The 15,200-nt window shown below is 44.2% G+C and overlaps 3 protein-coding genes across 3 annotated transcripts; 2 read left to right on the forward strand and 1 right to left on the reverse strand.

Moving 5' to 3' along the window:
- Window positions 1–3,772: 3,772 nt before the first annotated feature.
- On the forward strand, window positions 3,773–7,097 carry LOC144709416 (uncharacterized). The gene is made up of 5 exons (XM_078582971.1): window positions 3,773–4,089; window positions 4,432–4,659; window positions 4,743–5,987; window positions 6,302–6,398; window positions 6,487–7,097. Exons 2-5 carry the CDS (start codon window positions 4,495–4,497, stop codon window positions 7,029–7,031), a joined length of 2,052 nt encoding a protein of 683 aa, XP_078439097.1. The 5' UTR covers window positions 3,773–4,089; window positions 4,432–4,494; the 3' UTR covers window positions 7,032–7,097.
- A 253-nt stretch (window positions 7,098–7,350) lies between these two features.
- Window positions 7,351–8,335, forward strand: LOC144709436 (stress response NST1-like protein (DUF1645)). Its single transcript, XM_078582990.1, has one exon. The coding sequence runs from the start codon at window positions 7,398–7,400 to the stop codon at window positions 8,271–8,273; it is 876 nt and encodes a 291-aa protein (XP_078439116.1). The 5' UTR covers window positions 7,351–7,397; the 3' UTR covers window positions 8,274–8,335.
- Window positions 8,306–12,548, reverse strand: UNE5 (thioredoxin family protein). Its single transcript, XM_078582980.1, has 11 exons — window positions 12,310–12,548; window positions 11,872–11,956; window positions 11,263–11,360; window positions 11,106–11,161; window positions 10,308–10,425; window positions 10,146–10,173; window positions 9,962–10,053; window positions 8,894–9,050; window positions 8,692–8,816; window positions 8,525–8,624; window positions 8,306–8,459 (listed from the first exon to the last, which is right to left on the reverse strand). Exons 1-11 carry the CDS (start codon window positions 12,474–12,476, stop codon window positions 8,391–8,393), a joined length of 1,095 nt encoding a protein of 364 aa, XP_078439106.1. The 5' UTR covers window positions 12,477–12,548; the 3' UTR covers window positions 8,306–8,390.
- Between the last annotated feature and the right edge of the window lie 2,652 nt (window positions 12,549–15,200).

Here is a 15,200-nt window from a genome sequence, read left to right on the forward strand (position 1 = left end):
CCTTTTGACCCTCGTTGGAGCGACGACGGCGACTCGAGCCCCTACCTAGGAAGATGCTCAAATTGTAGTTTTCTCGTTAATTTTCTCTCACCTAATCTAACTCGAGGTCTGTGGAGTGCAGTCAAAAGATATACTGTAGAAAGTAATATAACTGGCAAGCAAGGAAACGGTGTACCTCGTTGGTCGGCATTGCGCGTCGTCAAGATCTTTGCCGGTGTAAGCGCCCGTGCGGATGCGGTGGAGAAGTGTCGGGATGCAGACAAGTAGATGGAAGCATGCCGTCAAGAGGCACGGTTCAGCTCGACTGACGGCGAGAGTGCGGCGCAGGAGCGAGATATCAGGGGGGGTCGGTGGATGGATGACAGCTTAGTGGCACTGGCAACGTTCTCAACTGTGCGGTGAAAGCAACGGGTGTCTCGATTCAGGAGAGCACTCACTCGAACCGGTGACGGGCGCACAAAGGACAACTCTGGGCGTAGTCAGTCAGAGGCGGGCACAAGTGTGAGGCGGCCGGTATGCGACAACACAGCACGCTGAAGAGTGCAGCCACACGCTCGTATGATTGCCCAATGATAATGCGCGGGTTGTATTGACTCGGCGCAGGCGAGTGGCAAACATGGACGATTCAACACTCTGCGGCAGCTTAGCACGGTGTGCGTGCGACCACACATCCGTGGAGATGCTCGGCGGGGATGTACCAATGGTTTCGTCTCGACGGCGTTGACTCTCTATAAGCGTGTGCAACTATCGGACCGATCCGATAGAGTGTAACGCCGTGAATATGGCGAATCTAGTTAGCCTTGTGCGGGGACTGTCCACGAGCGTCATGCAAGGTTGGCAAACTTGGTGGAGTCGTCGCACGATTACAGCGATTTCCTTCACCGTGCGCAGGAGTTGACCCCGAGCGACGTAACCACTCAAGAGGCGTGGCGCGTGGCAGTGAAGGGGAATAGAGTGGAGTCTCAGACACCCGTTTGACGGGTCCCTTCACGACATGTGAACCCAATAGATTGTGGCCGGGCAGTCAAATACTGGGCTGGTGGTATAGAGAGTTGACCCTTCACAGCGGTGTTATGCAACTCAACGGGCGTGGGCGATCCGTGAAGATTCTTCCGATGAGGAGCGATCAAAGAAGCACGACGGTGGGTGTTTACGGATAGACAAAGGCTGGTCTAGGCAGCGAACGGTAGCCTGGAAGTTGCACGATGGATTTCCTTGCTTTAACCCTTCCTCCTCTTCCCCTTCTCTCTTCCTTCCTCCTCTTCTCCTCCCTCTCTTCTTCTTCTCCTTCTTGATGAGACCTGGATGTGGGTAACTGCCCAAAACAAAAATACAGATCGGAAAATGACGTGGTCCCGTCATGGCCTTATATAGGGCCATGATGGGCCCTTACAAGGTGTTCAGAAAGGAGAGTCCAATAAGGATCTCCCCCTTCATTTACAACGCAAATAAGAAAACAACGGAGACAAGATGATATGAACTTAAAATGATACGAACGACTTAAAACAGAAATCAAAACGGCTGAAAACAGATAATGAAAAAATGAAGATACGGGTGCGGACATGCTCTACCCGGGATATTTAAACCCGGCCGTCTTCATGGACACTTTGGCATGATGATTTGTTGGCGTCGTCTGGATGCGCTCCATCAAAATAGTACATCACAGAAATTTTCCCATATAATTCAGAGAGAGAGGGTGAGAAGAGTGAGTCAAAGAGAGATGAGAGAGAGAAGAGCAATAGAGAAAGAAAGAGTAAGAGAGAGAGAGAGATAGAGAAGAACGAGCAAGAGAGAGGGAGGGAGAGAGAGAGAGAGAAGAAAGAGCAAGAGAGAGAGAGAGAGGAAGGGGGGAGAGAGAATAACGAGCAAGAGAGAGAGAAAGAGAAGAGGGAGAGAGGAATGAGTGACATGGAGAGAGAGAGAGAAAGAAGAGAAGGGAGATAGAGAGAGGGGAGTGAGCAAGAGAGGAGAGAGCGACATAGAGACAGAAAGATTACAGAGAGAGGAGTGAGCAAGAGAGAGGAGCAAGCAACATAGAGGCAGAGAGAGAAGAGAAAAGAGATAGAGCGAGAGGAGGTAGTGAGAGAGAAGAGTGGTAGAGAGAGAAGAGCGGTAGTGAATTTGCACTGAAATTCACATTGGTACAGAACTATTTTTTACAATGCTGAATGCTAACAGCTAGGATATTAAATATCCACATTATATTTTTAATTTTTTTTTCATGTATAAAACTTTGTCAATATTTAATTAATTTTAATTTTGGGTAAGTTTATTTAGGATATAGAATAGTACGACAAATACTTCATCAAAAAATTGAGATATCCATTCATGTAAATTTAAATATTTTTATATTTAAATATCCATTCATGCATTTGATGACATTGATGAGAAATATATGTAAGATATTATGATTTTTTTCATATTATTGTTCATGAATTTGGGATCTCTGACTTCTATGGGTGGATATTTTGACCTAGGATGAGACATGTCAGATTCCAATGGATATTTTATGTTATTATAATGTTTCATTTACTGATTCAACCCTTACATAATAATATGTTAGTTGTGATGAGGTTTTCATTAAAATGTTTTAATTAGTGTCCTAATAAATGTTGAAAATGCATAAAACTTTTGAGGGGTTTTTTCAACTCATAATTAGCATGTAAATTCATGTATAAGAATTGAAGAATGTCACAAGCTTTAAGGTATACTTTATATTCATAGACAATAGACACTAATTTTTATTCATCTTTATGCAGGGAGCTTATTCTTTTAACATCGGGTCAGTGAGCCAAATCATTGATATATGACCCTAAAATGCTGTGACATGTTTCTTAAAACTGGTTAAACCTTCAGATCAAATCAACTATGTTTTGTTGGTCAAATTAACCTGTCAGCACATAAATTCTATAATCCAAAATATTTACTTAAGTATTTTTTTTTAGAATGAAAATGGAGGAATTCATTTAGTCTCCACATAGATATCGAAGTCTGTCTCGTATACTTCATTTTAGATATGTGATATACTTCAGCCGATATATACATTATGCCAGTTTTGGGTTTGTGATTGACATAAAGTGTTTTCGTAATGAAATCCAAATTCATGGGATTCGTAAACTATCTTTTTATGCAGAAATTTTCTATAAATAAAGGATTCATAAGGAGCGAGAGAAGAAGTAGCAAAAGGTTAAGTGCAAGCTATATTTAAAAACTCCTCTATTTTATACTCAAATATAAATTTCATTTTTTCGTAAGTTAGCGAAACAGAGGGAGGCTGAAGAGTAATTTTATATACATCTAATTTTCTCTTCTAATGCTGCTCATTGTGTGGAAGACACGAAAGAGCATAGAACTCTAATGATCTGTTCTGATCCCATACTTCCACAGTAACAACATACCACTCCTAACCAACAACTATCAGAATTCATGGCAGTCATTCATGGCTTCTAATATGCATCTGAACAATCTCATGAGGATACAATTTTAAACAAAAAGCAGAAGAAAAAAAATATCTAGCTAGCCAATTTCATGAAATATGATAATGTGACGTAAAATACTGCTCATAATTTCCCAAACCCTGTTCAACCTTTTTTTTTCTGGTTCTGAGCCAGGGGCAGACTCAAGAAATGAAAACCACTAATATTTCAGATTTCACCATACCAATACTTTTGAAAGGTGGGTAAATATCCCCCCATTTGGTGACTTGTAATTCTATATTGAATGAAAAACGTGCCGTTGAAATGTGGGTCCCAGCTACGTACAGAAGAAGATCCGGACCGTCGGATCGGACGGAGATCGATCTACCAACGTCTCAGATTTCGTAATTTGAATTTGCCGATGAGAGGGAGAGACGTTGGGTTAACGCTTTTCGACGCCTACTCACTTGTCCTTCTTCCTCCTCATTGATGGCAGATCGTCTCTTCAAGCTCCGTCTTTTCTTCGACTCTTGCCCTGTCTCGCGTGCCCTCTCCACCTGAGCTTGATCCAGCTGCGGCGGCGTTCTTTTTGAGCTTTTGAGATCTTCAAAATAGGGTAGACGGCTGATTCTTGGGCAGATCTACGGTTGAATCTGTTCTTGATTCTGTAAAGGCGAGTTTTTTTTTTATCTGCTGATGCTTCTTTTCGTCCTTGCTACGGAAATGGGTAGCTGGGTTTTTGGGGTTTCAGCTGACCTGCTGTTCATGCTACACATTTTTTATTTCCGTTTGATGCGATACGAAGAACTAGGGTTTTTTTGGTATGGTTGTCGATTGTTAAGAAATGGTGTAAAATACGAGGGATCTTGGGCTGGCCTGCACTCCGTCCCTTGAAAATGCGTTGTCTTGGGGTTTCTTTGGTGGATCGGCTGGATCTTCATCGTCATTTACCTTTTTTTCTCAAGATTACCTATTTCCCTAACGATCTCAAGTTTTCCTTTTGTTTTGCATGCAGAAAATTGTTCAAAATTTGTGATTATGACGCCCCGGAAGTGATTTTGTCTTCTGATCTGAGGAAATGGGGCTGGACAAGGCCGGATCAAAGAGCGGCGGATTCTTTAATCTCTTCGACTGGAATAGAAAATCGCGCAAGAAGCTCTTCTCCAGCGGGAATTCGCCAGTGGAATCAAAGCAAAAACCAAATCCCGCGAGGCACGCTCAAACTACACGAGCGCCCAAATTCGTAAGAACTTCTTCTTTATAAACAAATTTTCCGAATCCCTAGCCAAGATCCAACATTAACTAACCTAAATGTGGCATTCTTAGATCGAAGATGACGATTCGGGGGCTGTCTTTAGCATAAAGGGAAGCGATTACAGCTGCGCTTCTTCGATCACGGATGAAGATGGTCATGCAACTAGGGCACCCGGAGTTGTAGCCAGGTTAATGGGCCTCGACACAATGCCCACAACAATCTCCGAAACCATCTCCTCGCCATTATTCGATTCACGTTCAACCAAGGAAAAATCTGAATGTTCTTACAGAAAGACACCGAGCAGCCCAATCGAACGATTTAAAACCGAAGTTCTTCCACCAAGAACAGCCAGATCTCTGGCAATCAACCAGTACAAGCTTCTATCCCCAATTAAAAACCCAAAATACTTCTCAGGCAAAGATGCAGCTCATATAATGGAAGCCGCCTCCAAGATTCTAGTTCCTGGGCCCGTCAAGAACACCAAGCCCTCTCTTTCTTCTCTCTCTGTGAAAACTCAAGCTGCCAAGGAAAACATTGGGTTGTCCAGAAGGGCTTTCCAGAATCTCAGAGGCCAGTCTTTGAATGAAAGCTGGGATTCTCAGGATGCGGCTTCAAGCGTAGGAAATTCATCAGAAAATAAGAAAATTGGGTCAAGAACTGTGTCTCTCGCTGTTCAAGCCAAGGTAAACGTTAAGAAGAGAGAAGGTTCTACTGCTACTTCTCTTCCAAGGGAAACAGAGGAGACTGGCAAGAGTCAACCTTTTAAAAGTCAAAGAAGCTACAAAGGCAAGCCACAGAGAAACTCGCCACCTGCAGTCCTCAGGCAAAATAATCAGAAGCAGAATAACAAGCCAGCGGGTTCAACTCCCCAGCTGAGGAAATCTGCCTCTTCCAAGAACAAGAGCTCAGCGAAGATCAAAGAAGACAGCCAATCACAGGCCGACACGTTTTCATCTAGAGTGAGAAAGAAGAGATCGATAGACTGGAGTTCGCAGTCTGGGAAGAACAGTAACTCTGCTGACTCTTCTTTGGTGGGTCGAAGAGAGAAGAGAATTCAGTCTGGCATATCGATCGATGAACATAAGAGATGGGATGATGATAGCGACGTCGTTTCTTTCACTTTTACTTCACCGATGGGCAAACCCACGCTTGAAAAGAGCAAGTGTGAGAGTAATTTGCTCAGTGGAGACGCTTTGAGCATGCTGTTAGAGCAGAAGCTGAGAGAGTTGACTTCTGGGTTTGACCAGCCCAATAAGCCGTCTAGTTCATCAGTCTCAGTCGATTCTGGACCCCCACCCTGCAGCATCATCAATAAGGTCTGTCTTTATCTCCCGGATTATTTGATCATTGTTATAAATTTCTCCAATGATGAAGATCGAATCTTTTTACTTCCTCTGCCTACCTGTTCTTCGATTATGTTATTCCTGTCTTTTTCCCCTTGGCCCAAGTGACAAGGAACGGTGATGGAAAGTCTAACCTGCCATTTCTAGAATTTTCAAAGATTCCTTTTTCAACAAGTGTAAATAGTTCATTAGAGGAAGCATGGGCCCGAAGAACATGCGATCCCACGCTAGATTCTCTAAAGATGCTTTTTTTAATAATTCTTAATTACTTCTTTTTTATGAAGCAGGGCCCCACAGAACATGCGAGTCCACTATCAGTGCTTGACCCCACTTTCTCAAACGGGAGCTTCACCTCCTGCGACGTCTCCGACATTACATCAAATGGTAATTATCTTCTCATAATCCGCGTCCGTTCAGTTCCGTTCCGTCCGTCCCGAACCGTCTTCACCTGTGATGGGCATTTTTTTTGCAGAACAAAAGAACAATGTTTTCAACACGGAAGAAGAATTCCGGCACGTTGACGGAGACTCTGCTTCGTCCTCGGTCGTGGTCGCCATCACGGAGGCGGCAGTGCCGGACCGGCGGCGAGAGGCGGAGTACGTTGCGGCAATTCTGAGGAGCACCAACGTGGAAGCATTTGATGTGCCGACGCCGTCGGTCTTCGAGAGGCTGGAGCAAGATGAAGGCGGGGCGAAGGTGGGCCGACTCCGGCGGAAGGTGCTGTTCGACTGCGTCGGTGAGCTTCTGGATGAGCGGCGGCGGCGGCAATTCTGCGGGAGCTTCAGGGCGTGGGCACGAGGCGGCGGCGGCGCCGTGGAAAGAGTGGCGGAGGAGGCTCACCGTCAGATCTTGAGATGGGAAGACATGGGCGGTTGGATGGTGGATGAGCTCGTGGAGAACGACTTGACCGGGTGGGTTGACTTTGACCCAGAAGCCTTCCAAGCTGGCGTTGACCTCGAGTCTCAGATCGTCTCCTCCCTCCTTGACGAGCTCCTCTCCGATTTTCCATTTCCTTAGCCCGAAAAAAAAACAAAAAAAAAATATTTTGTAACTTTTACCAATTACCTGTTTTTTTTTCATTTATTACGGCGAACGTGACGGCGCGGTGATTGTAAAAGCGGAGGGCATTCAGTAAGAGTATCAGGGGTAGAAGCGGGATTTCAGATCCTTTTTTTTTTCCATGATACGCGCTTCCTTTTCCGGGTATTTAATTTCGAAATTAAATGAGAAGCGGTGGAGTTACCTCCGGAAGGACGACGTCATGAGAGGCAGGGGCAGAACGGGGATTTCACGGCGGCTGGCTTGCTAGTTTTGTTTTGTTTAAGAGCGGCCAGAGGTGTTATATCTCGACATGATCTTCGCGTTTTGGGGAGAGAGGGAGGAATGGCGGAGAAAGAGGGCGATCGAGCTTCCAAATGCGATGGCGATGGCGATGGCGGAGGAGATGGCGGCGATAGCGGTTGCTCGACGCCGTACGTGAGCGCGCCGTCCAGTCCGAGCCGCGGCGGATATTTCTTCAGCGCGCCGGCGAGTCCGACGCGATTCAGCGGCGAAGGATTCGAGTTCGAGTTCGAGTTTTCGTCGAGATTCGCCGGAGGCGGAGCGGGGAACTCGACGGCCGCTTCGATGATCTCCGCCGACGAGCTCTTCCTCAACGGCCAGATCCGCCCGATGAATCTCTCCTTGCGCATCCAACGGTCCCCGCCGTCCGATCTGCCGACGGACGACGACAAGGACGACGGGGAGCCGTCCCGGGGACGCGAACTCACCGTCCGCAGCGGATCCATGCGACGGAAGGCCAGATCCATGTCGCCTCTTCGGATCGAGGACAAGGACCCGGAGCCGGATCCGAGACCCGCGCCGCCCGAGACGACGTCGGCGTGTTCGTCCCGGTCGTCATCCACGTCGTCCCGGCGGCACTCCAAGCGCTGGGTCTTCCTCAAGGACTTGCTCTACCGCAGCAAGAGCGAAGGGAGGGCCGACCCGAAGGACAAGTTCTGGAACGTTCTCGGCGCGTTCTCGGCGGCGGCGCCGCCGCCGCCGAAGCCGGCGAACGCGGCGGGGAAGCGGCGGAGCGGCTCGTCGCAGGCGGCGCACGTGCGGCATTACACGGCCAACCGGGCCCAGGCGGAGGAGATGAGGAAAAAGACCTTTTTGCCCTACCGCCAAGGCCTTCTCGGTTGCCTCTGGTTCAGCTCCAGGAGCTACGGGACCGTCAACGGCCTCGCCAGGGCCCTTCACCCCGTCCCGTCGCGTTAAGCTTTTCACACGGTAACCATGAACAGTAGAAATTAATCGAGTGCACGGTCTTCTTTTTTAAATATTTAATGTTTGCGAGTAATTTTGGAAAAAAAGAGGGGAAATTTGGCGGCGAGATCAGGCGACGAAGGACGAGAGGACGTTCTTCTTGATGGTGAACTCGTCCGCTTTGACGGGGCTGATCGACTGCAGTCATCGAGAGGGGCGATCTCAGCCGTTGGATAAGCGAGAGGGAGAGCGGGAGTTCGTACCTTTTCGAGCATTCTCTGGAGCCGTTCGATTTCCTTCTGGGGGTACGTGGCGCCTTTTTCGATGTAGTTCTTCGCGGCCTTCAAGTAGATCTTGCCAGACCTGTTGGGAAATTAGCAGGTTTTAGGAGGAGAATAAAGAAGAAAATTATAAAAAATTAGGGGTATACTTCGTCGCTGGGCCTTCGAGTTTCCCGACTTGGTCCTCAATTCGAGCAAAGATCTTGCTCTTTTCTAAATCGTCGGCGGCCACAAATTCCTTCACTAAATCGTCAAGGCCGGCGATAATTCCCGCCTGCGGAATCCAACGGTCGTTAGAAATTCGGATGAATTTGCAATGATTTGCTTGAGATTATTGAGATGGATGCTGACTTTGGATGTGAGTTGGCCCTTTGAATCTCGGCTGGTCCCACATTTCTCGTTGATGAAGTTGACAAAGTCAGCGAGGTCTCTTCCGCCGTCGTAGTCTTCTCCTGCTTTGTTACCCTTGGGGAAGAATTTCAAGGTCGGATACCCGCTCACTCCGTACCTGACAGCATTAAAATAATTATTTATCCAGCCACAAATGCAGTTACGGGATTGAATTTTCCAAGAATTAAAGAGTTGACGGTGCCACCCCAATTTAATCACATTTTCTTGATCTTTTTTCTTGGTATGGTAACTATAGTTCCGGATCGTCCCGGACGTGGACGATGGACGGGACTGGACGAATTTCGTCCCATCCCACATCCAGAGTAAGTTCAGGGACGAAGGACGGGACGGTTTTTTCGTTCCGTCCAATCCTCCAGGAACGAATTTTCGTTCCGAAATTCGTCCCGGACGAAAAAAACCCATTTTATATTTTTAATATATTAATATAGATTTTTCTAAGTTTTTTAAGGAAAATATGGGGGAGAGCAAATGCAAATGGACATATGTACAATTAATTCTGAGCGGCGCCAATTTGCTCGCACAGAAAAATACAGGGACCTTGATGCAAATTGTCATAGCGAGGCCACGTGGCGAGATCTCAACCGTCGGATGTGAATCCGGCGGTTTTTCGTCCACATCCATCTGTCCATCGTCCGAAACCTCCAGACGGACTGTTTTTTTGTCCCACGGGACAAAAACTGTCCCGTCCGGTGGTCCCCAGGACAAATTTTCGTCCCGAAAATCGTCCCGTCCGCATCCCTGAACTATAATGGTAACCTAAAACTCATGGGAACCTAGAGAGAGGGATTGGCAGGATGGGTATTGGCCAAGAGAAATACCGGATTCTGATGGGATTCTGACGGAGTTGACTTCGGTAGTAATACCCCATATATGATGAGAATCATATCACTTTTGCCAGTATTTTTTGCCATTTTTTCAACTTTTTTCTCCCGATTCATTTCTTCCTATTCCTCAACAAAACAATAAATCGACCAACATGGTATTAAGATATGGGGGCAAGGAACTTACTTCTCAGCCAGATCCTTGTACTTGTCAGCATCAAAATTAGCAATAACTACATCCTCGTCCAATTTGAATACGGAGGCAACATTCTCGTAAATCTATAAAAATGCAAAGGCAGAGTAAGCAAAAAATTAAGACAAGCCCAGAAGAAGACCCGAATGAGAGTCGATAGATGGCATGCTATACTCACAGGCGCTAGGCTTTTGCAATGACCGCACCTACATCGAGAAGAGGACAAAAAATAAACAAAGGAACCCGGAAAATCAGAAAGAAAGAATTGTGTAATGCATTAATAATTGAAAATTTGGAGAATATAGACAGTGGATGCAGCATAAGTAGGAATGAAATTTACCATGGAGCATAAAACTCAACAAGAACGTCTTTTTTGGTATCCAAAACGACACTGTCAAAGTTCTCTGAGGTCAGCACCACAACACTAGAAGAAACCGTCGCAATCTTCACATTCGTTCCTGTCAAAGGAAATGAAAGAATATTCATATTATGAAGTAAACCCTTTGGTCCTCCAGAAATGACAATGGAGGCTTGGACATTCAACTAGAGTTCTGCATCCTTGATAATGATGCTGATAGAATGATGATGAGTCATCATTCATCCCTGCCAGGATGACAATGACGATGATAATCATCATTATCACTCATGCGAGACTAGAATGACAATGATGATGACAAAGCATAATCATCACCATGACACACAAATATGATGACAATGATGATGACAAAGCATAATCATCACCATGACACACAAATATGATGACGATGACAAAAACGATCCTACCGCCGACGGCATCATCGCACACTAATGTAATCCAAAGTAACTTTAAAACAACGGACTGCACGAGGCAATGACGAGTCAACATCATCATGATCGTTACCGATCAGTGACGATGACATCATTATTATCATCACACGCATGTGACAATTACAATGATAATGTCACCATGTCCTGTCAAACCCTAAATACAACCCAACGGATGTTTTGACGAAGTTGTCGATAATTTTATGAACCCTGAGGAGACTATTGCAGATGAAAGCTTTGATTTTAATAATCCCAACCACATTGAATACAACATGAAGAAGTAAGTGGTCACATTATTACGAGAAAAATAAACCCCATTGCAACATAATCGTACCTCCCTCGGTGTTCACAAATTCCGCAAGAGATTCTGCAGTACGCGCCCCTTCATACCTGCAGACAAGTCCAAAAGATAAGGTTATGATCTTCAAGATCTTGTTCATGGTGCTTAAAAAAAGAATAAGAAAAATCTATAAAATATAGTAGACCTATACCTTTTGGGCTCCAAAGAACCCTTAGGAAACCACTGAATAGTTGGGTATCCAGTAACTCCGTACTTAGAGCAGACACTCTTGTGGTCATCGCAATCTACCTATGCGATCCAAAACAAGATAAATGGAAAAACGCATCATCAATAGAAATGAGAAAAAAAGCGGTAGAAAAATAATCTTAAAGTAATATCACTACATGATTCCATATTTCTTCTTTATACGAGAACTCATACATCTCCCTTTATAGTTCTTCAATAGAATCAATAACTTCCCAAGCGAAAGATTAAACTCAGACGACTCCCTTACAGCTGAAGTTTTTATTCTCTTTTACAGTTCCAAAAGACAGATTCAGTGCGCTAATAAGTGGTACAACTGCAATAAACTTGAAACCTTGATACGAATAACTATTAGTTTTCAACCCATAGTCGCCACAAGTCTATATCTTTATTAAGCAATTTCATTATCTGTTAAATAAGGTGCAAGGAATAATCAACCAAAAACAATCATAAAGTTGGCGTATCAATTGTTTGTCAACCTTAATCCACCGAAACTTCCGTCAGATCATCAAAGCATAATATGAAAGTTACAGGTACATAGCGGACCACGACGCACCTTTGCAATCAAGACAGATTTTGCTTTCTTGAAACTAGAACCAAGTTTCTCAAACTCCGGCGCAAGTTTCTTGCAATGACCACACCTGTACATCAAAAATTACTTCATGACGAAGAAAGAATTCTAATTACTAATTAAGTAAACACTTCCAGTCACCTGACTCACCAAACTCTTAGATTTAACCTAGTTAGACAAGCCAATGGATATTTAGGTAGCTAAATCCACTAAATCCTATTAACAAACACGAAGATGGAATCATGAACACGTCAATTCCACGTTCTACTCAGTTTCCACGTATATTTCACCGTTTTCTCCATGTAAAAACCAATTCCAAATAAACACAACTCATTAAAAACTGGGATTAAACCCCACAAACAGAACTCCAAAATGGGAGGGAAAATAAGGTCGAGCCAAAAAAAAATTCGAGTGATCCCTCACCATGGGGCAAAGAACTCGACGAGCGCCCCCCGATCCTTGCCGACTTCCTTCTCGAATGTCTCCTCCGACAGAGACAACACATCATCTGCCGCCACCACCTTCAATGCAAGAACGAATACGAGGACTGCTGTGATCCCCAAACTGAACCCGATCTGCGATCTACCCATCCTGCCGATCACCCTCGACTTCGCCGCTTACCAGATCTCCCTCGAATGGAAACAACTACGGAAGAACAACTACAAGAGAGAGAGGTCAGGAGTTTTGTTCGTTCTTCAGTGACGTGTTGGATCCAGTTACAGCCGTCCAAATAACAGATCGGACGGTCCTAGCTGATCGAACGGTTGAGAATGGTCGTTTTGTTTGATCGGGCAGAACATGCTTCCCCCCGATCTGCTACCCGCATAGTGCACGGGACGGGGACGCCGTCGGGTGTACTGCATAGTGCAGGGACGCATACGGGACGTTTTTTTCCGTCGCGGACGAAAAAAGCGCCCCGTCTAAACAATACAGACGATTGTCGGGACGGAAATTCGTCCCGGGGACCACCAGACGGGACGGTTTTCGTCCCATGGGACGAAAAAAACTATCCATCCCGAGGTCTCAGACGTTGGACGCACGAATCTGGACGGAAAACCACTGGATTCACATCCGAAGGTTGAGATGTAGCCATGTGGCCTCATAATGACAATTCGCATCAAAGTCCTTGTTTTTTTACGTGCGTGTAAACAGACCCGCTCAGAAATAATTGTACATATGGACCTTCGCATTCTCTCTCCTCTTCAATTCCCTAAGAAACTTAGAAAAATCTATATTAATATATTAAAAATAAAAAATGGGTTTTTTTGTCCGGGACGAGGGACGGGACAAAAATTCATCCCGGGAGGACTGGACGAGACGGTTTTCTTAACGTCGGACGAAAATTCGTCCCGTCCTTCGTCCCTGCACTGAATCCGAACGTCAACGGGAGGAATTTTGTCCCATCCTGTCCATCGTCCACGTCCGGGACGATCCGAAACTATACGCGGAACAGTTCAGGAAAGGTTTCGTCCCGTTCACGTCCCTTTTTGGGGTCATCCCAACTATAGTTCCAATTGTCTGGGACATGGACGACGGACGGGACAGGATGAAGAGCGTCCAGTCAAACGTCCGGAATCAATGCAGGGACACGGACGGGACGGTTTTTTCGTCTAAGATCTCCGGACGGGATGATTTTTTCGTCCAAGCAGACGAAAACCATCCCTGTCCGTTCATCAGGGGACAAATTTCCATCACAATTTTCGTCCAACCTTGCGGACGGGATGATTTTTTCATGGGGCAAAAAAACCTTCCTCTCTGTGTCCCTGCACTATAGTCCCAACACTATCCTGTCTGGGAATAGTCCCGTCCAGAACCATCTTGTCTGGGAACAGTCTAGTTGGGAAACAGAAGCACCCCTGGGGTTGGAACAATACATATTCCAATTCACAGAAGTTCTAGAATTTTGTAAAAATCATAAAATGAAAATTTAGTATATTTGTCTCGTACACTGTCCAACATGACTTTTTTTCATCCCTAAATGAAAAAAGAGTCCCATCCTTTGTCCAGCAGATGAATTTCTGTCTCGTCCAATGCCGTAGGCCCTAAGGGGGACGGTTTTTTGTACCTAGGGCGAAAAAACCATCCCATCTGCATCCATGCACTATAGCTACCTGTCTTTTTGTGGCATTCACGTGTTCGCAATCACAAATTAATTTATGATGATATGGATCAAACCAAACCGCCGGTTTAAATCCCATTGATGTTTCATATCAATGTGGACAACTGCTGTTATTTGTGTATTTTAAATTCACTAAGTTCTCTTCTTTTGAGGGAAGATTGATATATGTGCCCATTCTGTTGAGAAATTTTATGTAAAATCTGAAGCACAAGTAGTGTTTTATGAACTACTCCTAAAGGTTAAAAGTGTAGGTATTATTGTTCCACGTTTAGTGCTGCCTTAATATTAGTTTAGACATCTTTAGACCAGGTTCCATTTACTTATTGAAAATGCACATTTAATATTAAACATCTATACAGCACATAAATCATCTCACAGCACTTCCTCAAGACAGGGCAGAAAACAATAGTGGGAGCATTCTATATGGTTTATCCTCATTGTGATATCTTTAGTTTAATCCCTTCATATTCACAACACTAGATCTTATCCAGTCAATAGATTGCATTTTTGGAACGTTACATGACTATGGAGTAAATAACTTTTTTAATGTCTATATACTAATATTTTTGCTCAATGTTAAAATTGTTGTATTAGTTCCAATGTAACGACTTGATATATTATAATTGTGTGTACTATATTTACAGTTTTGGCCATTATGGAGTATTCAAGATCAAATGTGATTACAACTAGTTTTCTTCATTTTTTCTATCCATTAGGGCTTATTTCAAATATTTTAAATAAACTAAATCCATTTTTTGAGTTTAACCATGACTCAATTGGAGCTTCATGACAAAAACATATTATGCAATTCATGAATACTTATCTTTGACATGATTATTTTATGGACGGCATACTTTTAGCATATTACTAGTTTATGATATAAAAGTTGTACATCAAAAGGCATAGCTAATGGACATTATATGGTTGTCAAGCAATCAGACTTCCATGTCATGTGTAAGTTCATTTAAATAAATATTTATGGATTGTTAATTATTGTGTGATGTTTACAATGAAGTAATTGAGCACTTGTAAGGACTTAAGGAATTAAGATGATCATTATCCTTTAAACATGTACTCTTAGTATTCATCTTTGAAGGATAATTGAGATGAACATCAAACTATTTGAAATAATATCATAATCTGATCCTATTTATATTATAAGTATTGTTGATATTGTAGCCATTGGTGTGGAGAT

Source organism: Wolffia australiana, chromosome 1 (assembly GCF_029677425.1).
Source record: "Wolffia australiana isolate 7733 chromosome 1, ASM2967742v1".
Taxonomy (NCBI): Eukaryota; Viridiplantae; Streptophyta; class Magnoliopsida; order Alismatales; family Araceae; genus Wolffia; species Wolffia australiana.

Coding starts and splice junctions, on each gene's coding strand:
- LOC144709416 (XM_078582971.1), top strand. CDS start 4,495: ATGGGGCTGGACAAGGCCGGATCAAAGAGCGGCGGATTCTTTAATCTC. Junction 5,988..6,301: donor CCTGCAGCATCATCAATAAG/GTCTGTCTTTAT, acceptor TTTATGAAGCAG/GGCCCCACAGAACATGCGAG. Junction 6,399..6,486: donor CTCCGACATTACATCAAATG/GTAATTATCTTC, acceptor TTTTTTTTGCAG/AACAAAAGAACAATGTTTTC.
- LOC144709436 (XM_078582990.1), top strand. CDS start 7,398: ATGGCGGAGAAAGAGGGCGATCGAGCTTCCAAATGCGATGGCGATGGC.
- UNE5 (XM_078582980.1), bottom strand. CDS start 12,476: ATGGGTAGATCGCAGATCGGGTTCAGTTTGGGGATCACAGCAGTCCTC. Junction 11,957..12,309: donor GTCGAGTTCTTTGCCCCATG/GTGAGGGATCAC, acceptor TTTGATGTACAG/GTGTGGTCATTGCAAGAAAC. Junction 8,625..8,691: donor CTCGAAGGCCCAGCGACGAA/GTATACCCCTAA, acceptor ATTTCCCAACAG/GTCTGGCAAGATCTACTTGA.